The 24,570-nt window shown below is 52.1% G+C and overlaps 1 protein-coding gene across 1 annotated transcript in view; it reads left to right on the top strand.

Moving 5' to 3' along the window:
* FA2H (fatty acid 2-hydroxylase) overlaps window positions 1-24,360 on the top strand; it is a 53,228-nt gene extending 28,868 nt beyond the window's left edge. The window contains exons 2-7 of the mRNA XM_008534110.2: window positions 1,073-1,165; window positions 11,726-11,868; window positions 12,466-12,572; window positions 19,761-19,933; window positions 21,384-21,636; window positions 22,887-24,360. Coding sequence (XP_008532332.2) covers window positions 1,073-1,165; window positions 11,726-11,868; window positions 12,466-12,572; window positions 19,761-19,933; window positions 21,384-21,636; window positions 22,887-22,966 — 849 coding nt within the window. The 3' untranslated portion in view covers window positions 22,967-24,360. The remainder of the gene's footprint in view (window positions 1-1,072; window positions 1,166-11,725; window positions 11,869-12,465; window positions 12,573-19,760; window positions 19,934-21,383; window positions 21,637-22,886) is intronic.
* Window positions 24,361-24,570: the final 210 nt, after the last annotated feature.

Raw genomic sequence — 24,570 nt, 5'->3', positions numbered from 1 at the left:
AGGTATTAGCATGGTGACACAGACTAAAAATAGTGAGATTCCCCAATCAAGACAGGAAGGACCACGAAAGCTCCCTTTTATTTGGGTTACATGTGGGTTTTCCCAGAAAATGCCAGCATCACAGTCACCATCAGGTTTTCTTGGTTCATTGGAAGCAAAAATGTAAGAATCGTGACAAGAGAAAACCCAGATGGCTGCTCAGTCCCCTCAGGCTCTTGCCGATACCCAGCTTCCAAGGGCACCTCCACGGCCACGAGCACCCTGGTTTCCTTTAGTCACAGGGGTGCAGAGGGCAGGCCCCCCATTGGCAAGTGTTCTCCCCACCCTTCCTGTAGGGAAGCCTGAGTTGTACTCACGTGCTGGCCTGCCCTCTCCGGCCTCACCCTATGTGACGTCAGGGCCAGCTGGGGCCACGTGATTTTCCCCACACATTCCATTTCCTTCTGTCTCTACCTCTTTGCTACTTCGATTTAACCTTGAGCCCATTTAGGCTGTCCTCTGCCAGCTCTGCCCCATGTGTGGCGGCTGACCCACACATGGACGTTCCTGGATGGACCGTCTCCCTCACTCTCTGCTGCCTTTCTTTCTTGTGGGCACATGGACATGATGTCCCAGCCTGTGACCCACAAGCTCTGCTGAATTACCAGGGAGGGAGGGAGGTGGGGTAGTCATCGGGCGTGCCACAGTGAGCCCGCCAGGTGACTCCCTGTGACTCCCTCTGCCTGACACCTGCCAGGGACCCAGGGGAGGCTGGCAGGGACTTCCTTGCCCAGAGCAGTCCCACTAACAGCTCTCGTTTCCTTATACTCCCTCCACCAGTGCCTTTTCTCTCCCACCTCTTTCTGCCTCTTGTTTTTGCAGAAATTATTTTTTTAAGGGAGAAGAAAAGTACAGAGACTAATACCACCCACAACAGTGTCTGCCTGCTTTCGCTGTGCTCAGCGCCCTTGATATCTGCCCACCCTGCCCCACCACAGGGCTCTCATCACTCCTGGCTTCCTCATTGCAGGGCGGCTGGGGGCTCTCTTCCCTCACCCACTGTAGGTAATCACCTCATATCTTCTCTCTCCAGGCTTCCGTGGAGAATGGGGCTGTAACCTCTGTGAACACTCAGGAGACAGACCCTACGATGGAGCCAAAGCTCAAAGTGGTGGATTGGGACAAGGTAGCTGGCACAGAATGGGACGGGATGATGATCGGGGGTTCCCAGGGCCCAGGGGAGGGTATGTGGAGCTAAAGGCTGTGGTTCTTCATGACATTTGCCCGGGAAGATAAAGCCAGGGAAGGAGGTGCCCACAGCTCACAGACATGACTTGGGGCAGCAAACCCAGGCTGAGGTTGTGGTGAGTGCAAGAAAACTGCACAGGGAGGTCTGGGCAGGGCCGGGCCCCAAACATCCCAGAGAAGAGGGGGGTCTCCCACAAAGACCGCTGGAACTGAGGAGGGCACGATGACAGGGTCAGCTGGCTCAGACATGCCCAGCTTGAGCAGTGCACAAAGCAGCTGCCTCAGGTACCAGTGATCACTCTCGAGGGTCGGCGGCTGATATGGGCATGGGGGCCTGCTGAGGCCGGGGGAGATGGAGCTGGGCCATCTGTGACGTTTGTCTGCAGAGCCTGACGACAAACCTGTCTTGGTGTTCAGAGGCCAGTACCTTGCTGTGATTAATCAGACCCTATTTGTTGGTTAGGGGAGTCTTGGGGGAGCTGAGTGGTCACAGGTGGAAGTGGAGCCCCTCAGTGGGGAGGGGGAGAAGCAGCATGGCCTGGGGCTCTGGAGGGAACCAGACTTGGGTAACATCTCCCTCTAACCTGGGCCATGGGACTCTCGCAACATAGTGTTGCAATTTCCTCCTGGAATAGACACGAGTGACTATGTCCATGAATGTCCCCCACTTGTGCTGGACACAGGGGACAAGAGACAAACAGGTCAGGCCCCTGCCCCCAGGGAGCACACAAACTGGTAGGGAAGACAGATGCCCTCCCATAAACACTTATTACAATGGGGAGATGCGAGAAGCACACCCAGGCAACACAGGTGACCAGAGGAGAGGTGGGGACTCCACAAAGCTGACTGTCTGCTGGGCCCCTTTAGCCAAGACTCCTGAGGCCCTGACCCCAAGGACTCACAAGTGGCATCTGTCACATGGGAATTGCCACTGCCTCTGGAGAAGCCCATCAGCCATGGCAAAGACACCTTTGGGTGCTGTATTAGAGAGGCCGGGATGGGTTTTCCATGCCCCTCCTCCTTCAGGGAGGCACATGACCCAAAGGGAAATAGAAGACAAGCAAGGGGAAAGGCTTGCTGAGGCCGGACAGTGTCCAGGATCCAGAGGGCTCGCCAGAACCCAGTGTCCTGACCTTGCCCCTGGGCTCTGCTGCGATTGCTCATTGCCCAGGCCAGGGGCCAAGGTTGGGTGGTCTTGGTACAAATGGCAACTTCTCTGGAAGTTCTGGGGACCTGGGCTTGTTCTGCATGTGGGCAGGATGGAGTGAGAGACAGCCAGCTTGAGGACAAGGACCCTGGAACCTGGTGGAGTCAGGACCTCTTCCTGAAAAAGGAGGAGCTTCGGTGGGAGGTGAGAAAGGGACGGGGATGAAGCAGGACTAGAGAGTGAGCTGTGGTGCATCTGGCTGGTGCATCTGGCTTAGGGCTCTGTGGCCAGTGGATGTTAGTGGAAGGGGCAGAGAAGAGGGGTCCTTGGGGCCAGCATCTGTGGTCTTGGCTTAGAGGTTAAGAGAGCTGACCAGGGCTGAATAAACATGGGCAGCCCTCGGGGCAGAGTGGCAAGAAAGACTCATCCTGGAGGGAAAGGGGCTGTCGTCTGAGGCTGGCTAGGGACGGGCAGATCCCTCATTGCCAGCCCTGCTCTGAGGAAGGGGCCTCCCAGTCTCCCTGGGCCACAGGTTCAAGGCTGACCCTGGCCCTGTCACTGTAGGAGGCAGGGGGATCAAGTACTCCCAACTTGTTCAGCCCTGACCTGTGCCCCCACCTGGGGAGAAGAAGGGCCTCCCATCCCCCACTTCCCCCAGGGCCTGCTCCTGGCTCCTTGCCAGGCAGCTCAGGCCTGACTCACCTTCCCCACCCTTCTGTCATTCTCTCACACACACTTTCTCTCTTCTTCCACCCCTCCTCCTGTGTCCATGGCTGAGAGAGAGGGCATAGACACCCACTTTGGCAAGGAGCCCCCAACCCCACTGGTGGCAATGTGGTCGGCTTGGTTCCTCCACCAGCACCCTGAGAAGACCCAGCTCTGGGACCTGGGCTCCCCAGGGAGAGTGAAGAGTGGTTTGCTTTCTTTTTTATTTCTCCACTACATGGTCAATCCTGGCCCCTTTGCAAGGAGCAGAGAGACAGGGAGAGCCCGAGAGCCCCTTGCCTAACGTAAGCGTTGTATTTGTTTCTTACTCAGGCCAGGGGCTGCATCTGGATCTTGAGGAGCTGTGGAGAAAGGCCAAGTGGGCAACAGCTTTGTCTCAGCTGAGGGTCCTTGGGCTTGGGGTGGATTTGCACACTGGCTCCTGGGGCAAAGGGACAAAGGGACAAAGGGATGTGTCAAAGTTAACCCTTTGAGTTCTACATTCCAGGTGAACCCCTCCCGGAGCTCCTGAGAAAAGGAGTCTTGGGCTCTCATGGCCCAGCCTCCCTTGTCCTAGAAGCTGCAGGCCAGAATGGGTCTCACTGGAAAGAATGAGGAGAAACTGGGATGGGGAGCTTGGGCAGAGGGTAGAAGGTTCTGAAAAGACAGCAGAAAGGTCCAGGAAGCAGGTTGTGAGTGCCCCGCCCTGCTTAGAGGTACGATGTGGTCTGACTTTCAGGCTCTGCCTGGAATTTTACTGAAACAGTTTCTAAATCATCCCTTTGATCCCCTGGTCAGGCAGGACCCAGCTTCCTTGTGAGACAAGAACCCGGGTTGTGGCTCCTCACACCTCCCACTACACCCTACGTGTCTCTCCCTGTTTGGGAACACAGCCAGCCTGGAGCTTGCCCCTGGAGAGGAGGCCGGGTCTCCCCACTGCTCCTGGCTTCTGGGCTCACCTGTCCCATTTGTCCCGCTGCCTCTTTTTGCTGCTTCACTGTGTCCTTTTCAGAGCCCTCCCCTGGCAGCCTCCTCTACTCTTCCCACTTTGGGGGCCAGCCTCCTGGAACCAGACTGAACTGGTGTGATTTGAAGGGTTTGCAGAATTCCCTGCCCAGATCCCCCTAGGCAGCGGCCTCAGCACTGAATTAACGCTTCTTTTATTCAGCTCTCACCACGTGCCAGACGCTGGGAGCCAAGCACTTTAACTGTAGTATCTATTATCTGATTTAATCCTTCCAACAACAGGAAGAGATGGGGATTATAATGATCCTGATTTAACTGATGAGGAAGAGCATTAAGTCTCCTGCCCAGGGCCCTGCTCAGCTCGGCTCCGGGGGCCAAGCGGTTAAAGCTCAACGATCTGCTTTGGCACCGGGGTTCAGGTTCCCAGGTTCAGATCCCAGGTGGGGACCTACTCCACTCGCCAGCCATACTGCGGCGGTGTCCCACATACAAAAACAATAGAGGAAGATCGGCACAGGTGTTAGCTCAGGGCTGATCTTCCACAAGCAAAAAAATAGGAGGATTGGCAACGGATGTGATCTCAGGACAAATCTTCCTCAGGGAGAAAAAAAGAAGTTTCCTGCCCAAAGTCAAAGTCACTCTGCTATTTAGCTTAGTGGCTTACTTAGAGGTTACTGCTGAGCCCCCCTCCCCAGCCCTGCCTGCCTCTGTGTGTCCCAGCGCTTCCACCCTGATAGCTAGCCAAGAATAAGACCCTAAGGCCTGTGACCACAAGAGGGGGTGGCAGAAGGGAGGGAGGAGGCTGAGCAGCCACTAGGAGATGTCTGCAAAGCGGGGCCACATCTCCCCTATCCTGCCTCGTGCTAAGCCAGACTCCAGCAGAACTTGCTTCACTCCAGCTCCTGGAGGCACCAGTGGGTAGACTCATCCAGCCACCACGTGTGTCACAAAGCAAAATGCAGCTCTCCAACCCCCCTGGCCTCTGTCCAGACACACACACGCAGATATGTAAGTGCATGTACACATACACAACCCTTGGCATCGGAGGCTGCTCCGAGGGTCCCCAGGGCCTGGCAAAGATGTTGATGTTGGCCACATGGGTTTTACCCTTTCGGGACCCTCAGAGACATCCCTGAGAACTCAGGAAAGTGGCACCTGGATGAGAACAAAGGCCCTTTGGACAGCCCACCTCTGGGGAAGGACCAGCCTCATTGCTGTGGGAGCTGGCTTGGCTCACTTCCCAATGCTCTGGCCCAGTCGCCTTGGGCCCCCTTGGGCCTCCTTTCTCCCCTTGACCTGCCCCAGAGCAGGGGTCTGGAGGGTCTGGCTGCCTGAAGGGATCCGCAGGGACCTCCCCAGGACTGTTCTCGGCGGCAGCCCAGGGCCTCTTGAGTCTCCTCTCTGCTTGTCCCCTCGCCCAGAGCTCCTGCCCCTCTTCTGAAAAGCTTAGCAGTGCTCAGAAAATACCCACCTCCTAGGAGAAACCAGGCAGGTGGGCTGGGTGCTGTCCTCTTTGTCCCTGTAAGGGCAGTGGACAAGGCAGGCTAGGGGGCAGGAGGTGCCCCTGGGTGATCACAAACGGCTCTGGTCTGCTTCTCCATCAACAAGGTGGAGGAAATTATTCCTGCCCCATATTGTGTGGGGTTGCCGGGAGGATCTAATAGAACGTAGACATGGGTATCAGACAGTGAGCTGCCGCTGAAAGACCAGCCCATCTCGCCTTAGGATGAGGGGACGAGGCAGGCCCTCTGCTGTTTACAGCCCGAGGACCCAAGTCACGCTGGCTTTCTGCCTGCCGCAGCCCTCCTTCCTCTCTCCCTGGGCCTCAGCCCCTTCGCCCCTGCTCCCTGTCCACTCTCATCTCCCTGAACCCTCATGGTGGGGAGCCCAAAGCGACCTCCTCTGAGTGCAGCGAGGGTCACAGGGCACACAGGGAGGAGGCAGGTGGTCCAGAACTGCTTCTGTGGATTTGAGCTGGGGGCTCCCAGTTAGACTGCACAGCGCAGGCCTGCTGCCACCCCTGCAAGGCCACCAAGAGCCGCCATGGACCACCACACCAGATATGCCACTACACTCTCCTGCTGGGTCCCTCACAGCCTCTGTGCGAGAGAATTCATAGCCATGGGGGTCCTGAGCCAGCTGATAGGAGGCCTCCTGGCCCTGTGGTCAAGACTCTGGGCTTCTGGACAACTTGGGTGCAGGTCCTGCCTGCAGCATATACAGCTGAGCATCTGACCTCATTTTCCTCATTTGTAAGTGAGGTTGTCAAAGGCCCTCTCTCTCAAAATTACGCCGTACGAAGGATAATAGACATGAATTCTGCACCCAGAGGCCTGTGAGCAGGATACAGAAACAGTGGCCGGTTTGCAAGCTCATTGTCCTCACTCCCCTCCGTGCTGGTTCCTGCTGGTTGGAAGCCCAACCTCCGCCTCCCTGGCTCAGAAAGCTGCCCTGGAGCTGTGAGCTCTGGGGTCTGGGTGCACATTTCTTTAAACAATTGCCTTGGCTCCGGGCTGTGGTGGTGGGAGGAGCTGCTGGCACAGAGCACCTGCCCCATCTTGCCACATTTGTCTTTTGCTCTGGGGAGAAGCATATTCCCAGCTCAACACTCCTGAGCTGGGGCTGTCCCTGGAGAGAGTTCTATGCCACCTGGCCCCTGTGCTGCCCAGGAGGAGGAGGACCTGAGGAGTGGGTGGGGAAGCAGAGGAGGCCCCTTCCCACTGTGGCAGCACACCCTTCCACCCACCCTCGAGCAGCAGGCTGCCCTTTCCCCCTGCTGGCCCAGCTGCAGCTGCATTCCTGGCATAGCCCGGGAGAGGCCCTCCTCCTCCCTCCTGTTGGGGCAGGGGCAGAGCTGGGGTGGGAGGTGGAATGGGACACACAAGAGGCTTTGGCCAAACTCACCCTAATTTGCAAGTACTTCCTGGGGCCCAGCCTGTTACATGAGGTCTTTGAGTTCACCCAATGACAACACCCCCCTGCCCCCACCATCCCCAACAAGCCCACTCCAGAGCAGTTTCTGGGCATATCCTCACCCTCAAGCATGCAGTCCAGCTTTAGCTGGGTGGCCGTGAATGAATCACTTGCCCTCTCTGAGGGTTAGGTTCCACAGCTGTAAAAGGAAGATTTGCTATTGTGAGGGTAGCTATGGAAGCCCCTAGATGCCTGGGAACTGGATGGGTGATTACTGGTCTGTTCCCTGGTCCTTTTCCCCACCTAACCTCCTACAGAGGCCAGCAGACCCTTGTCAATGCCTTTTCTGTGTCCCCTGAGCCTTAGGAAGTAGGAGTGTGAAGGGGCCAGGACCAGGTACCAGTTTGGCAGGAAGAGAGCCATTTGTGTGTGAGGGTTAAGGGGCCAAGGGGTCCTTGGCCAGGGAAAGTAGGAAGTGAAATTTATCCTGAGTCCCTTCCCACCTCATTGGATCCCCAGCCATCATCTCTTGCCATCCTCCCTTCTCAAACCAGTTCCAAGCTGGCTGCCATGTTGGAAATGACCAGCAAGTGAGAAGTATTGAATATATTAGCACCCAGCTGAGACATTCTCATCAGTGATCAGGACTGGAAGAAAATTGAGAAAAGACACCCTGTCGTTCTATGTACCATCTAAACGAAGGTGGAGCATACGGTGAATGTCCCAGCTCCTGGGAGATTGTGTGGAGGGTGCTTCAGCCAGGGGGAGGCCAGAAGGGAAACTCCCACTTCGGGACCAACCAATCTACTCTCAAGAGGCACTTAACACCTCTGGGCCTCAGGGTGCCTGTCTATAAAATGCAGAGGAAGTTAGCAGGCCTGATTTCTGTACTTACGTGGGAGGCTCACTTTACTTCCCCTGGAATAGCGGAACTGAGGCTCCAGTGGTGGAAGTGTAGGTGTCGGCCTTTGAGTACTGAGGGGAATGTTTGCAGAGGGGAGGGCGAGCCTTCTTGGGATCCCTCCAGGGTGGTCCTCCAGCTCCCAGGGAGAAGTGACCCTCCCTGGGCACCAAGGAGGGCTACCTCACAGAATGCACTGTGAGCTCGACACAGAGCCCGGGTTCGAGGCCCTCCAAGGCCAGGGCGCAAGTCAGAAGACCCTTGGGACCAACTCTAGGCAGCAAGCCCACCATTTGTCCAGTGACCAGTACCCACTGGTTTACCAAGGGAAGAACCAAAGTCATGTCCAAAGATCAAATGGGCAACAAGACGTCAAACGAGAAACCCCTGTGTTGGAGGGGGGCTGGCAACGTTCCCACCATAGCTGTAAACAAACACCTCTTCAGCAATCTAGTTCCAGCTCTCCACACCTCCTCTGTCCTTTTGTTCTGTTCCCTTTGCAATAGGGTATAAGATTCAGGCTGGAATCCCTGCTCGCTGCTCATCTAGACATTTCTTCCTGGGTCTTAACTGAATTAATTATGAATCTTATGCTATTTTCTACTCACTTTATGAAATAAGGGCAAAATGGATCATCAGGTAAAAATTTGCCCAAACTACTGCTTAGCTGAGAAAAAGGCCCACCTGGCCACACCCCCATGCTATAGTTGGAAATGTTTATTCTCTAAGGTAGCTAAGTCCAAATTAAGTGTACAAATGAAAACCAGTGACAGAGCATGATGTGCAACGTTCAAAAGTGGAACATATAAAAACAAGGGGTTTCATTCAAGATAGATGGTGATAAGTTAAGGATGAATATATAGCAAGATGGTAGACCTGCCCCAACATTAAATGCAAATGGACTAAACACTCCAATTAAAAGGCAAAGATTGTCTGACTAGATAGAAAAGCAAGACCCAACTATATGCTGTCTGCAAGAGATGCACTTGAAATGTAAAGACATACACAGTAGAAAGCAACAGGATGGGAAAAGATAGACCATGCAAACACCAAGCATAAGGAAACCCAGTGTGGCACTATTAACATCAGTCAAAGTGGCTGTCAGGGCAAGGAGCATTACCAGGGACCAAAATGGCTATTTCCCAATGACTAAAGGGCCAATTTGTCAAAAAGACATAACTGGGCAACCTTGGGCAAGTTACTTAGCTTCAATTTGCTCATCTGCAGGAGATGACAATAATAATAGTACCTGCCTAGTTAGGGGTATGGTAAGAATCAAATGATTGAATTCATGTAAAGTTTTTAGAACCATGCGTGGCACATAACAAATTCTCTATGAGTGTTAGCTCCCAAGGTTGTTGTAATTGGGACAAAGCCTCAAGATCTCTCTGTGACCCTGGCCTAGCTTCTTCTGAGGTGGGGCTCTGCAGGCTGCTGAAAGATGAGATGTAAACAGGCCGCTAGCTTGTTCCTCCAGTTTTTTTTCCTGGTGGTGGTGGTATGCTGTGTGTGCGTGTGCGTGTGTGTGTGTGTGTGTGTGTGTGTAGAGACCTAAGGCAGAGGAATGTAAGGCACGAGTCAACATGCACCCAATGAATCCATTTGCTGCTAGACCCAAGGGATGAAGTCAAGGAGACATGGCAACTGGGGCCAGGAAGAGAACAGTGACCAGGTGAGGTTTGGATGATTACCTGGTTTAACTGGTATTGGATGGGATAGCTCCAGGCTGACCGGGATCATCTTCCAGCCTGAGAAACAGGAAGGCAGCCAGCACCTGGGACCTGCCAAGTTCACATGGCTGGAACCACAACCATCTTTGGGCCTTTCCCCGGGTTGCACACATAGAGAGAATGCTCAGTGACCTTCCCCTCTTGCCCTGTGACCCCCAGACCTCTGCTCCAAGGCTGTGGTGGTGGGGCTAGCTTCATCTCCAGCAGAGCTGAAAGACCTGCTGAGGCCGAGCCAGCTTTGGTATGGAGGCCTGTGCAAGGATGAGATTCTAGCCAGGGCTATAGGAAGGCAGGTTTCTGAGTTACTGTTGACTCTTTCCACATATATCTTTTTCTCCTCTCCTGTCCTTTCCTGACACCACCTCCTTTCTCACCTACAGTGGCTGCCTAACTCCTTGTATTGGAGATTTATTGACACTCACCATGCACCAGACACTGGACACATCACTGCATATCATGGGTGGTGGGTCCTGGCACACCTGGCTTTACAGATGGGAAAGCCAAGGGGCTCTAAGAAATGAAGACAGTTGCCTAGGATCTCATGGCTGATAAATGGCAGGGCCAGGCTTTGAAGATGGTCCCCTGACTGTAACGTCGTTGTTCTTAACTGGTTTTGGTTTACTGATTTTGGTCCAGATTAATCTTCTTCACTACGCTGACTCATCAGAAATCTTCAAGGGCTTCCCATTGCCTAGACCTGCAGCCTCCAAACTTTTTTGACCTTTGCATCCCTTTAAGTAAAAGGTTTTGAACACATTCTCCATTATGTCCATTTTAATTATCTATAAATTATTTGTATGTGCTAATGTGCTCTTGTATTATGTACATTAGGAAACATTCAGATATGGTTTATAGATGCAACAAATACATCAAAAATAGTCTCGAATATTTTCTCCCCACCTCTGGGGATCAGCCTGTGAGTACCCCTGGGGCACACATACACCCCACCTTGGAGAGAGCAGGCCTAGAGGGTGAAATGCCAGCTCCTGGGCTGGGTACTGGGTGTTCTGTCATCTAAAGCCCTCAGCAGATTTCTTCCTGCTGCCCTGCAGATCAAGTGCAGATCAAGTGTCAAGGTACCAAATAGTCCACAGTCATTCTCAATTCCACATCTATGCCCACGCTCCCTCCCCACCTCCTTTCCCCTCTCCCCCTTCCAAGTCCTCCATGTTTTATGAGCTCCAGCCCAAATGTCAGCTTCTTTTCAAAGCCTTCGTCTCCTACCCTGGACCCGGGCATTTGTACCGATCGTTCTACCTCCTGACCTCAGCCTGCCTGCATCACCATTAAACTATCTTGCTTGACATGTCTCATCTTGCTGAGCACTTTATGCAGGTACCATTATTATTACTTCTATTTCATAGCTGGGGAAACTGAGGCTCAGAAAATTCAAGTAATTTGCCCAAGGTCACACAGTAAGTGACGGAGCCAGGATTTGTACCCAGCCTGACTGCAGAGTCTGAACTCTGATTAAGCACTAAGCTGTATGAAGCAAAGACTGTCTCTTATATTCCTGTTTATTCTTCCCCGCACCTAGCATATAAATATATTATATATATATCTCAAGCAAAAGTGTTGAATGGATGAATTTTTGAGTGGATGATTGAATGAATTGCCCAGGCCAACACTAAGAAGAAAGCCCATGGTGGAAGGCAAAGGGCCTACTTCATTCCTAGTACAGAGTGTTTTGGCTCCTGTACCTAAAGAGTCCTAGTGAAGACTTTAAGCCTCAGGCACTGCTGAATCTGGGTGCTCAGATGTTATCACCAGGGTTTGGTGTCTCTAGTTCCTGGCTTGGCCATCCTCTCTGTTGACTGAGTCCTCAGAGGGTTCTGCTGGCAACTCCAGGGTCATGCCCTGCCAATTTAGCAACTCCAGTAGGAAGAGAGAGTGTCTGACAGCTCATTGCATCAGCTTAGGTGCATGAGCCTGTCCTAGTTCCCATTTCTGTTGCCAGGAGGCTGAGATGAGTAGCTTGATCAGTTCTGGATCGTTGAAGCAGGAGGGTAGGTAGCTCCATACAGACCATGTGAGCTGAGGTGGGGGGTGGGGATGGGGATACTGTAACTAGGAGATGGAAGAATGATTGTGCACAGGTGTGAATATCAAGTGTCCACTTCACTTTGTCTCTTGCAGGACCTGGTGGACTGGCGGAAGCCCATACTGTGGCAGGTAGGCCACTTGGGTGAGAAGTACGATGAGTGGGTCCACCAGCCGGTGACCAGGCCCATCCGCCTCTTCCATTCAGACTTCATCGAGTCCCTCACCAAGACTGTCTGGTGAGCCCTGTCCTGAGCCTATGGTGGGCTGTCCCTCATCCTGATGGTGCCAGCCAGATATGAAGAGGAAGGGCAATTGGGTCCCTCCCAAGAGGCCAGAGCTGTACTGTAAGCTCTTGGGGATAGTGGAACAGGCCATAGGCATAATCCATTCCTATGCATGGTTTTGTCTACCGAGTAAGTGACAACCTAACATGTAGCCAGAAACCACTTTGAGTGTCACTCCTGTTGTATTCCAGATGCCTAGGAGGGGTTTGTAGCCCCCAACGCCCATGGGAACAATTTTGCCTGCAATTAGTACCTCTGCCACAAGAGGTCAGCATCTATCCAGCTGCACAGAGTCAGTAGCCACAGGAACACCTTTCTTTTCTGCCAATAACTCATCTCAGAGACTGGGGCAAATGGACTCACAGTGACTCTCTTCTTTCTCCTCCTCCCCTCCCCACCCCCACAGCAGTGTCCCTTTATCCCCAGGTCTCCACATGGTTTCTGCACATGCTTTGGTGTCATGTCATCCTCCCTCTGAGAGGTGTGTCTCTAGGGAAGCCGGACCCTGTCAAGCCCTGTATCTCTCTCACCCTGATGGCCCTCCTGCAGGTACAGCGTCCCCATCGTCTGGATGCCCCTGATCCTGTACCTCAGTTGGTCCTACTACCGAACCCTCGCCCAGGGCAACGTCCGACTCTTCACGTCCTTCACCACAGGTAATGTCGGTTCCTTCCTGAATTGCTCCCGTGGCTCCTGGAGGCGGGAGAACTCAGCGCTCACCCTGGTCCTGAGTTTCTGAGAACACAGAACTGCAAACCACATCACAAACATTTTCAAAGGAGTCTTATCTGTAGAAATAGTCTTCCAAAGAGAAATGTCAGATCCTTCCCCCACAAAATGGTTTAAAAAGCCAGCAACACGTTAGCAGAAACTGAAGGAAATCATTTTATCAGGTGGCGTAGCAATAGAGAAGGGGATTTCTTACTGAGTCTAATACTAGGAAATGTAAGCTCTGGGATTGTTTGTCAAGAAACTAAATGAAATCCTTTCAGCAGGTGGCACAGCTGAGAGCTGGACCCAGAATGGCCCGTGAACATAGCACAGATTAGAACTTGAGAAAGAAAGATCCAGGAGTGTCCTACAGTGTCTCCTAGGCAAAGGTCCATGCGGCAGAAGCCCTGACTCAGAGTAGCCACCCCACTAACCTCTACTGAGCCCTTACCACATGCCTTGTCTGGGGACCATCTCACTGAAGCCCCCCAACAGCCCCACGAGAAAGGTGCTGTCATCAGGCCCTTTGAGAGACGAGGAAACGGAGCTTCAGAGAAGTCAAGTGAGCAACTCAGGGTCACGTGGCCAGGAGGCCAGGTGCCCCTCAGGGTCACGTGGCCAGGAGGCCAGGTGCCCCTCAGCTTCAGGGGGCAGGGGACAGAGAGAGGGGCTGACATGTGTGACTTCCAAAGAGCCTATAGGACTGAGTCTCTCAGGGCAGCCGTGGGCTTGGTGTGGCCTCTTCTGCCAGCCTGCCTCCCAAGCTCAGCGCCTACCTTGGGCCTCCAGGTTCGTACCATCTGCCCGGTGGTCTGTCCGTCCTGGCTGAGCCTGCCTCAAGGAGGTGCTGGCCCATGGCAGGTGGCTCAGATAGAGGCTGAGGGGACAGACAGCAGAGGGGTGCTGGGAGAGCTCAGGTGGGCTTCCATCTCCTGGTCACACACCATGTTCCTGACTGGAGCCTTCTGAACCCTCCTCCCTCTGCCAGACGCAGGCTCCTCCTCTCCACGCTCTGAGGCTCTCTCCTGCCCACCTCTCCCGGGAGTGGCCAATCGAAGGCTGAATGGTTTAAATGAGAAGGGCCACAGTGACGGCAATGGGAGCCCTGGTTATCCCACCTGATCCAGGACGGGGCAGGGATAAGCAAACTGCAGGAAGTCCCCCAGAGCCCAGAGCTACTCCCAGTCACCAAGGGTTAATGTGTGTGTACCCCACGAGCCAAGGTTACCCTTTTCTGCCCACGCTGAATAGCTCAGGCACAGCACAGGGCTTGTTGCTCAGAAGGCCTGCTCACTGAATTGCCTACTGTCTGCCTGGTGCTCCCCTAACAATCACCAACAGAGGCAGGGCCGCCAGGGCTGGCGGCTGGAGGGGGCAGGGGATGCCGGAGCTTTGGCCCAGGTCCCTCTGCAGATTCCTCCAGAGATGCCACTCGGTACCAGCTCCGGCCTGATGGGCCGACAGGGGTGATGCTGGGGTGAGGGGGCGGGCGGAGACTTGACCTATAGGAGGAGACTCTTCTGCATGGCAGGGAGAGTGATTTGAGGCTTGGTCAGAACCACAGGCCTCTTCAGAGAGCTGACGTGCTGTCTAATAAAGGTTGAGTGTAGAGGGTTAGTGGGCCTGTGACATGATGCCAGCGATGGTGGCATGAGAAATATGCACAGGCCTCCCTCGCCCCCAGCTCATCAGGCAAGGCACTGGCCACAGGCAGAGAAAACAAGAGCCACAAAGCAAGATGAGGGGCCTCAGCAGGGTCCCAGTGCAGCTGCTGGACAAAAGGCTCACTGGAATAAATGCAGGAGAGTCAGGGTGCCAAGAAGCAGTGGAAGCTGAACAGAGAGATCAGTCCAAGGCTGGCATTCCTAGATGCATGTGTGAAAATGCCTTGAAAAGCAGAGAGTTTCTGCATGTTCAGGATGGCCCCAGAGAAGTTCCTGGGAGCTGGTTAGAGTGACTCCCAAGCTGCAACTATTGCCGAGCTGCATCCTGGGTGAGGATGCAGACCTCCAAGGGGATTGTGTAGTGGGAGCGCCAGCAAAGGTCAAGCCAAAGTCTGCGGCCAGGGAATGCTGCTGTGTGTCCAGTGCTTTCCCTGCCGACAAGAGAGCTAAGGAGCAATGGCGGGCTCCTGCACTCTGGGCAGTGGGGAGGCAGGGGGCTGAGAAGCTCCTTCTCCCCCAACCAGGCACCCTCCAGAGCTCGACAAGGAGAAACAAGAGAAGGTGGGCACAGGAGGACTGTGGATTGGAACTTAGATATATTTGACTCGTTATATTTAAAAATTTTAGTAGCTACTTGTTATATATGAGGAGTATTATATTACTATGATAGGTATTAATACATAATAGTATATTCTTAGAAGATGATATATATACTTATCTTATGATCAAGGATTATACTCCCTCCGCCCTAACAGTCCTTCACAATGGGTAGGATACTTTACTGTGGAGAGAACACGTAGCTGCTGCAGAGCCAGAATTTGAACCCAGGTCTGCAAATCCAAAGCCTGTGCTGTCTGCACTTCACCAGATTGTTCTGAAGGACCCCAGAGGTGTCAAGGCTTCCCTGGAAGCAGAGCCTCTGGCCAACCAGAGCAGCCCAGCCAAGGCCAAACGGCCACTCGCAGACAATGCTGTTAGGCAAGCATCTTGTACCGGGTGTGGACACAGCAGGTCCCACTGATGGGAGATGTCAGACCAGTTTAACACCTGATTTGAGAGAGATGGACATTTTAGGGATTGAATCTTAGCCGCATCACATGTTAGTTTCCAGGTGAGGCATGAAAAATCTTTCCGTTGCACACAGACTCATTTGGAACGATTTGTCAGAATGGCACTGGGCCTGGAATCTGGTCCAAAGAGCTGGAGGTCACCTCCCTGCCTTCCTGGGCTTTCTTCCTTCCTCAGCAGCCACCTGTGGTCATGCACGCTGGGCACACCCCTTCAGAAGTGCTTCCTTAAACAGAACCAGAAGCTCCCTCCTTCTGGACCTGGTTCTGCGCGGAACAGCACGTATCAAACCTCATCCGTGTACAGCCCTTCAGAGAAGCTGGTGTCCACCCATTCATCTCCCAACATGTGCCTGAGCACCTGCTGGGCTAAGCACTGGAGATATAAAATGAATTATGCCCATAAAATGTTCATAACTTAGTGGAGAGAAATGAGTAAAACGGCAGCCACAGTTCAGTGTGACAAAGGTGATGTGGAGGGCAGGGTGGGAGCCTTGAACCCAGCCTGGGTGGGGCTGAAGGGCGTCTGCAGAGGCTTCTCATAGGAGGTGACGCATGGGCTGAATCTCCAAGGATGAGGAAGGCAGGGAGGGAATTCCAGTGAAGGAAGCATGAGCAAGATTAGGAGGATGCAGGGGAGGGGTGGGGAAGGGTGAGGAACGTGGTGCTCTAAGAAGCCACAGTGGTTTGTTTTGACCCCGTACAGGGTGATGGGGAGACAAGGCAGGGATGTGGCTGGCAGGGCCGGGTCTCAAGGGACCATAAGTGTCATGCTAGGGGTCTGGACTTTGTCTAAGGGTAAAGAGGCATCATAGAAAGGTTTTAAGAGAGTGTAGAGGCAAGGAGTTGGGGTGGGAGGCTGAAGCAGTCATTGGGCAAAAGATGATACGGCAGTGGGGGATTAAGAGCAGTGAACTGACCCAAGACATAGATAGATAGACAGACAGACAGACAGATTTTTTTTAATTGAGGTGAGATATATAACATAAAATTAACCATTTTAAAGTGAACAATGGCATTGAGTACATTCAGTGGCATTTAGTACTTTCACAATGCTGTGCAACCACCACCTCTGTCTAGTTGCAAAACATTTTCATCACTCCAAAAGGAAACACCATACCCATTGAGCAGTCACTCTTCATTTCCTCCTCCCGTGGTCCCCGACAACCACCAGTCTACTTTCTATCTCTATACATTTGCCTATTCTGGACATTCCATACAAATGGAATCATACAATATGTGGTCTTTTGTGTCTGGCTTCTTTTGCTTTGCCAAGAGATAGTAAAGAGAGGAGCTGATAGAGCTTGGTGACTGGATGCAGGAGAGAGGGATAACTTAAGCCTTGGTAATGTATGGATGTCGACACCCCTCACTGGGGAAGGAACCCAAGAGGAGCAGCCTGGGGTAATTGGGTGGGCAGGAAGAAAGAGGAAGATGACTGGCCTCGTTTGGAAGCTGTTGACTTTGAGGGGCCCATGGGCAGCTGTGTGGAGATGCTCAGTAGCAAGTGGCTGTCCAGGGTTGGGTTGGAGGTATAGATCTGGGGGTCATCAGCAGGTGAGTGTGGCTGACATCCTGGACAGAGCAGAGAGCATGTGAGAGTGGAGGGTCAAGGCTTTGACCCTGGGAACAGAGGCAGAGTTTCTACAGTGGAGCCTGACAAAGGGCATGTAGAGAAGAGGAGAAAAGTCAAGTGTCCCAGAAGGCAGGAAGTGGAGGTGTGTATTCTAACCTTGTTGGTCTCAGGTCCTTTGAGAATCTGAAAAATTGTGGACTCACTCCTCAGGAAAATGCACACAGATGTATCGTTTGGGATATCATTTCAGCATGTTCACAGACACCCTGAAATCCAACTGAGGACCCTCTGGGTGTTCATAAACCTCAGGTTAGGAACCTATCCAGTTGCAGATTCAAGAAGAGAGTAGTTACCAAGGTCATATACCACAGCCAAGTTAGAGATGAATTGAAAAAATTGCTTAGATTTGGCAAGAAACGCATCATGAATGGCTTTCATAGTTCTTTGCAGAAGATAGACTTTAGGGGCTTGAGAAGCAAACGGAAAGTGGTAGAGACTTGAGTCTAGCCTACCTTTTCAGGAGGCTTGGCTATGAAGGGACGGAGTCTATGATAGGAACGTCTTAAAGATGAGCAGAAGAGCCGGTGGAGAAGAAGTTGAAGATGCCCAGAGGGGTTGGTTGGGATGGAGGGGCTCTGCGGGAGGCAGGCTGAGGGCTGTGCACCACCTAGTGGGCTGAGCTGGACAAGTAATAGAAGCTGTCTGTACCTCTGCATCCTCACTCATATGGGCAATGCTAGTGCTTCCCTCGTAAGGTTGGAGTGAGATGAAGTATGAAAGAATCCATGTAAAGCAGTTGAATGGTGCCTGGCATGTAGGTACTGATCAATACACATCTGCAATGATTATTGTTAACATTACCACCACCATCCAGTGCCCAGGTACCTGGGTGCACGCCTCTTCCCTGAAGAGCAAGAAGGAAGTTCCAGGGTGGGGGCAGGATTGGATATGGTTGAAGGTGGAAGGGAGGCTGTGAAGGAAGCCATTCTCCCTCTCCCTCTCTTCCTCCCAAGGCCTCTTTTCTCTGTGAAATAGGAGGCTAGCTAGAAGAAGGGGGGGATGTTTGAGGGCAGTGAGGAGGCAGCTGGACCTGGGGACATAAAAGGATCACCAGGCAGTGTTTGAGGTCTAGCTGAGGTTGAAGGTACCAGACTCATGGCTACACAACTCTCCATGGCTACACAAATGCTCAGCAGCTTGTACATCTTGTCCTGATCCAGGGTTAGGAGTTCATGGGGCAGGCAAGGGAGATGGAATAAAGTTCAAAAGAGAATGGCTGGCTTTGGAAAACAGTTTGGTGGTTCCTCAAAAGGTTAAACATAGTTAAAATATGACCCAACAATCCCACACCTAGGCATATACCAAAGGCAACTGAAAACATAGGTCCACACAAAAACTGGCACATGAATGTTCATAGCAGCATTATTCACAATAGCCACAAATAGAAACAACCCCGATGTCCATCAGCTGATGAATGGATAAATATAATGGGGTATGTCGATATGGTGGAATATTGTCCAGCCCTAAAAAGGAATGAAGTTTGGATACGTGCTACAACATGGATAAACCTTGAAAATAATGTAATTAAAAGAAGCCAGTCATAAAAGACCACATATCGTATCATTCCATTGATCTGAAATATCCAGAATAAACAAATGCAATAGAGGGAAAGTAGATTAGTGGTTCCCTGGGTCTGAGAAATGTTGGGGGTCAGAGAAAATGGGGAGTGACTGTTCATGGGTACAGGGAAGTAAAATACTCTAAAATTGTGGTGACGTGGTGACGTGCTCAACTCTGAGTGTACTAAAAAGCATTGAATTGTACACTTGAAATGAGTGAATTGTATGATATGTGAGTTATATTTCAATAAAGCTGTTATTTTTAAAAAGAACGAGAAAGCGTGGCCAAAGCAATGGCTTATGGAAAAGAGAAGTCAAGCTAAGAGGGTGAGGACAGACATGGAGTAAACAGTGACAAGGGCTGAAGTCCCGTGAAGTCAAAGATGAATGAAGTGGAGAAAAGAAACAAGAACGTCAAGGACTGCAGGCTGTCACCCGAGAGTTGGGTGTTGGGAACCTCACACGTGGTCTCATTAATCTCTCCGGTCTTCTGGTCTCCAGACTAATCATCTTCCATTTTTCCACATCATCCTCATAGTCTATGATCTCAAGTCTTGCCCATTGAGATTTCTCTACTTGGGGGTTCCTGTCTCCCCTGCCCCCATCCATAATCTCCCAGCTTTACTGGTATCGTTGGGATCACGTCTCCCACTCCCCCACGCCACTGAGGCAAGGTCACCCTTCACCCGTGTCCTAGTCCGTTCAGGCTGCTATAAAAAAACACTACAGACTGGGTGCTTATAAACAGCAGGAATTTATTTCTCACGGTTCTGGAGACCAGAAGTCCAAGATCAGGGCACTAGCATGGTTGGGTGAGGGCTCTCTTCCCGGTCAGACTCCCTGTTGTGTCCTCATGTAGCAGAAAGGGGAAAGGAGCTCTCTCGGGCCCCTTTTATAAAAAGGGCGCTGATCTAGTCACCTCATGACCTAATCACTCCCATCGCCTTGGGGGTTAGGTTTCAATGTATGAATTTGGGGAGACACATTTAGACCATAGCACCAAGCAGAGGTCCAACACCGGCCACAGTACTCCTCTTACAGTCCCTCTCAGGAAGAGCTCAGACCTCTGGCCAGTGGCCCCTTTGTCTGAGACCCTCTGTCCAGCAGCTCCCACGGTGACCGGCGCGGTGAGATGTCTGGAGCCAGCAGGCATTGTTGCACCCCAGGCCATCCCCCCTGACCCTGCCTCTCCCCTGCCCTCCTGCAGAGTACTCAGTAGCCATGCCCGAGTCCGTGTTCCCGGGCCTCTTCGTGCTGGGCCTGTTCCTCTGGAGCCTAGTGGAGTACGTCCTCCACCGCTTCCTGTTCCACATGAAGCCCCCCAGCAACAGTTATTACCTCATCACGCTGCACTTCGTCTTGCACGGCCAGCACCACAAGGTGAGCAGGGTGGGCTCCCACCCAGGGCCTTGCTGCCCATCTTTGTGGGAGTCAGGTTGGGACTGAGGGGAAATCAAGGGTATTTGATATTGCTCAGAGCGGGGACTGGGTCCTAGTCTGAACCGGGCATGGACAGAGTGAGCTTGTGTGTCTGTATGCCATCATGTTAATACCAGGCACTCTGCAGGTACATTCCACGTGCCATCTTTAATCCTCACAACTCCTCCATTCATTCAACAAATGTTCACTGAGTGCGCCCTATGTGCCAGGTCCGGTTCCAGACACCACTGAACAAAACAGTCAGGAACCCGGTCCTTACGGAGCTTCCTCTGCAGATGGTGCTGCAGCTCTCCCCATTCTGTGGAGCCGCAAACAGGCTCGGAAAAATTAAGGAACTCGCCCAAGGTCACAGCTGGCACAGCCAGGATGTTGTGCCCTGTTCTGTGGTCTCCGGAGTCTGTGCTCTCAACTACCCACCCCCCCGGGCTCTTTAAGGACAGCACGACAGTTCCAGCAGCTGGGACTGGAAGCCAGGTCTGCCCAGAGGAAGCTGTATCCCCTGGCTGCTTCGCTGTCCCTGCACAGGCTGTTCTTAGCCTGACCCAGGGCATCCCTCCCCGCTCCCTTCCTGTCTTCTTTTTCCAAGAGCCAGTTTCCCGGCACACCATGGGTCCAGGTGCTCCGGGTCTGAGAGGAGGGAAGCCCACACCAGCGTATCGCTCTGTGACTATCACCTGCTTTCTCTCTCTCTTCTCTTCCAGACTTTAAAGGGTCTCTCTCTTCTCAGAATACTCACCAAGCAGTCTCTAAAATCTTACCTCTATGGCAGGCCCTTGGCTTTTGAAGCTCCAGGGCCAAAGGCTTGGCTCTTTTGTTTTCTAGTTCGCTGTGACAACACCCCCTTGGAAGGAAGAATGACTCCCATTAGCACGTGGGTCTGGGGAGAATGTATCTGTTAACACTTCCAGTATCGTCCCACCATTTGCGTCTGCATTAACCTCAGCTTACTGATGTGTTGCCCTCCCGGACAACATCAGGCCTCAGTCTAGGTACCCCACGTGGTATTTGGCAGGGGGGCTCCCCTCTATCATCTAACAAGTTCCAGAGCCAAAGTGGCCTCTTGTACATAAAGCAGAACTCAGAACCGTGAGCATCCTGCCCACAACACATCCATCCCCATGTTCTTGGACAGTTTTCCCAGATTCCATCCTGGCTTGGAAACTGAGAGCAGGATAGTCTTTCTAGGGCTTTCAAGTATGGTGGCTTGCCCTCCCCAAAGCCACTGAAAGTGCCAAGCCTACCCAGGACAGGTTGCTGCCCCCTCACTGCAATGTCTGGGTTGCTCCGCCCCGTCCTCTGTGGGGAGCGTTTCTGGCTTGGCATGCTGTGACTACAGGTGGGACCAGGGGCCCTGGGCTGTGTTCTGACACGTGAGCCTCTCCATCTGCAGGCACCGTTCGATGAGTCCCGCCTGGTCTTCCCCCCTGTACCAGCTTCTCTGATGATTGCCTTCTTCTACATGGTGTTGCGGCTCCTCCTGCCTGAGGCGGTGGGGGGCACTGTGTTTGCTGGGGGCCTCCTGGGCTATGTCCTCTACGACATGACCCATTACTACTTGCACTTCGGCTCGCCGCACAAGGGCTCCTACCTGTACAAGATGAAGGCCCACCATGTGAAGCATCACTTTGCACATCAGAAGTCAGGTGAGGACCGGCTCCTCCCAGCCTCCCTTGTTTGTTCGTTTATTTATTTGAAGCTACTATTGAGCCCCTAGTGAGGGCCAGGCAGAGTTCTGGGTACTGGGGATACATAGACAGCAAGGCAAGCCTGAGCCTCCCATGCTACTCACTGGTGTCGGGGGCTGTGCAGAGACGACAAACAAGGAAATCCATAAATAGCAAATACCATTTCAGTCAGTGATATGTGCTACAAAGAAAATAAAGCAAGATGATGTTAGAGGAACCATTTCAGTGGGGAGAGGGGCCCAGCACTGTCTAATAAAATAATACGAATCACAGATGTAATTTTAAATTGTCTAGTAGCCCCACTTACAGGTAAAAATAAATAGATGAAATTAATTTTAATAATATAGTTTATTAAGCCAAATATAACCAAAATATTATCATTTCAACATGTAATCAATATAAAAACTCTTTAATGAGGTATTTTACATTCTTTTCCTTGTACTAAGTCTTCAACATCTGGTGTATATTTTCCACTTACAGCACATCTCAATTCAAGTCAGATTTTCATTGGGAAATACTTGATCTGTATTTAGAACTTATAAAATTTACAGCCAAAAAAAGGAGATTCACATATGTGAGTTGCTCCAAGTGTGCTTAAAGTTTTTCCAGGAACTGAATCAAGTATGTTTTTTAACTGAAATTTAAGTTAATTAAATGAAATTAGGAATTTAGCCCCTCCATAGCTCTAGCCACATTCCCAGTGCTCAGTAATCACTTGGGCTAGTGGCTGCCATGTTGGAGGGCAGAGTGCTAGATAAAGTGGTCCAGGCAAGTGTGCTGCAGAGATGTCATTAGAGCTGAGACCTAAATTGAAAGAAGCCAGCAGCCAATGTCTGGGGAAAGAGCATCCCAGGAGCAACAGGTGCAAAGCCTTGAAGTGGGAATGAACTTGACAGCTTCACAGTGGAGGAAGAGTCTGAAGTGTAAGAGAGAGGGAGGAAGAGGCAGGCAGGGGCCAGGATCTCCCAGGAACTAGGCCAGATCAGGAATTTGGGTTTATTCCAATGGCATTCTTGGAAGACTAGAAGCACAGGTACCCTGCTCTTGACTTCTACCAAAATGGCCCTGAGGGTTGGGAAGGCCAGCAGGGACAGATGTTGAAAGCTTCCCCACATGCTCCGGTCCCCCACCCAGACTCCCTTCCTGAGCAAATTTCCCCCACTCCTTCAACAGTGCCTCATCTTCTCCCCATTTGTCTCCCTCTCTAGGATTTGGCATCAGCTCTAAATTTTGGGATTACTTTTTCCACACCCTTATGCCGGAAGAACCCCACTCGAAGATGCAGTGACAACTCCCAGCCCCGCTGTGGCCCCTGCCCCACCCCCACCCCCATCTAGACCCTGCAAAGAAGGTTTGCTTGGCCAGGCAAGATGGGCTTTGTCCGGCCCTCGGGCTTGGTGGAGGGTGCTAGGGAGACCCTGAAGGCTGAGACTGACCCTGAGACTGCCCTCCTGACCCACCACAGGAGGGTCACATCCACTTGGTGGCCAAATGGCCCTCAGGGACTAGCTCTTTCCTGGAGCATCCCGGCCTCTCCACCAGCATCCCTGCGCAGAGCCTTAGCCCACAGGACTGCTTTAGGACCTGGCCAATGGGGAATTTCTCAAGGGGAATGAAGGAAACTGACCCCTGGAGCCAGGCCTGTGTCCCACCAGTGTCTTAGCACCTTGGGATGCCTAGGAGCCACCCCCTACAGTGGAGCTGCTGATGTCCACAGCGAAGAGTGGGGTCTGCAAGGCCTGTGGCCCTCATCTTCCCCACCTTCCTGGGGAGGATTGGGTAGCTCCGGCTATTCTCCTAATGAATGGAGAACAGTGAGGTGGATGAAGGGCTCTCACAAGAAGGGACAGCATGATGCCTCCCACAGGCCACCCCTAAATCCCACAGCAGAGCCTTTGACCATTGCCAATCACAAATGCCAGATGTACCACCAAGTGCCTCAGGCTACAACACATCCAGCACCCACACGCCCAGCCCTCACCTGCCTGTGCAGTTGAGTGCAGGGTAGCTGGCATCACCTCAAGGCTGGCAGGAGCCCAGGCCTCTTTCTTTAGGAAACACCAGCTGCTCTAGCCATCTCTCCCCTGCCTCCAGAACCACAAAGCTTTTCCCCAAGGCTTTGGAGGCCTCTTCATGAGTGGGAGCCCCTCTCCATCCCTGGCCATTCTTGACCTCCACCTGGCATAGGTGGGCCCCTGCTCCCTCACTGAAGACCCTTCCAGCCTCCTTAGGCCAAGAAGGAGCCTTCATGCGGTGCCTTATCTCCTCGTTCTTTGCTTCCCTGCTCCCCCTGGCAGATGAGGTTCCAGCCCTTTCTTCCTCGTAACCAAAACCCTCACTGCTCATAAGAGGGTCTTATTTATAAACTATATAAATGCCCTTAGTCTGGCCCCAGACCAAGTAGCTGCTCAGATTGTCCTTTCTAATTCTACGTGTCGAGCTTATGTAAAAAATTTTGTCCTGTTTTTGTTCCCTTCTTACCCACAAACCACTACTACTTGAAACTTTTTAAAAACTCGCTGTGTGCAAAGGCTAAAGAGAAGCAGTTTGACCGATCCTGTGATTTGTACTGTTTACTGTGGAGTTATTTAAAGATTTTGGAATAAATATAAAAACTACAGTTTTGAAATAAAGGTGTAAATAAATTGTATATTTTGAAAAATAAAAACATTGAAAAAGAAACCAACAAAGATTAGTTGCTACTTGTTGATGGTGACTCACCAGACGTCATCATGGCTGGGGAGGGGCTGCAGGGTGGGGGATGGGAGGTGGTCGGTCCGGCAGAGAGGGGTGTTTATCACTGGCCAGGTTGTGTAGCCTGGCTGCGGCGTGGTGATGATAAAAAGCTGACCAACTCTCATCCTCTTACTCGGTTTTATTACTGTTTTAAAA

The sequence above is a fragment of the Equus przewalskii genome, chromosome 3 (assembly GCF_037783145.1).
Source record: "Equus przewalskii isolate Varuska chromosome 3, EquPr2, whole genome shotgun sequence".
NCBI lineage: Eukaryota > Metazoa > Chordata > Mammalia > Perissodactyla > Equidae > Equus > Equus przewalskii.
This window is presented reverse-complemented; position numbering and strand designations above follow the sequence as displayed.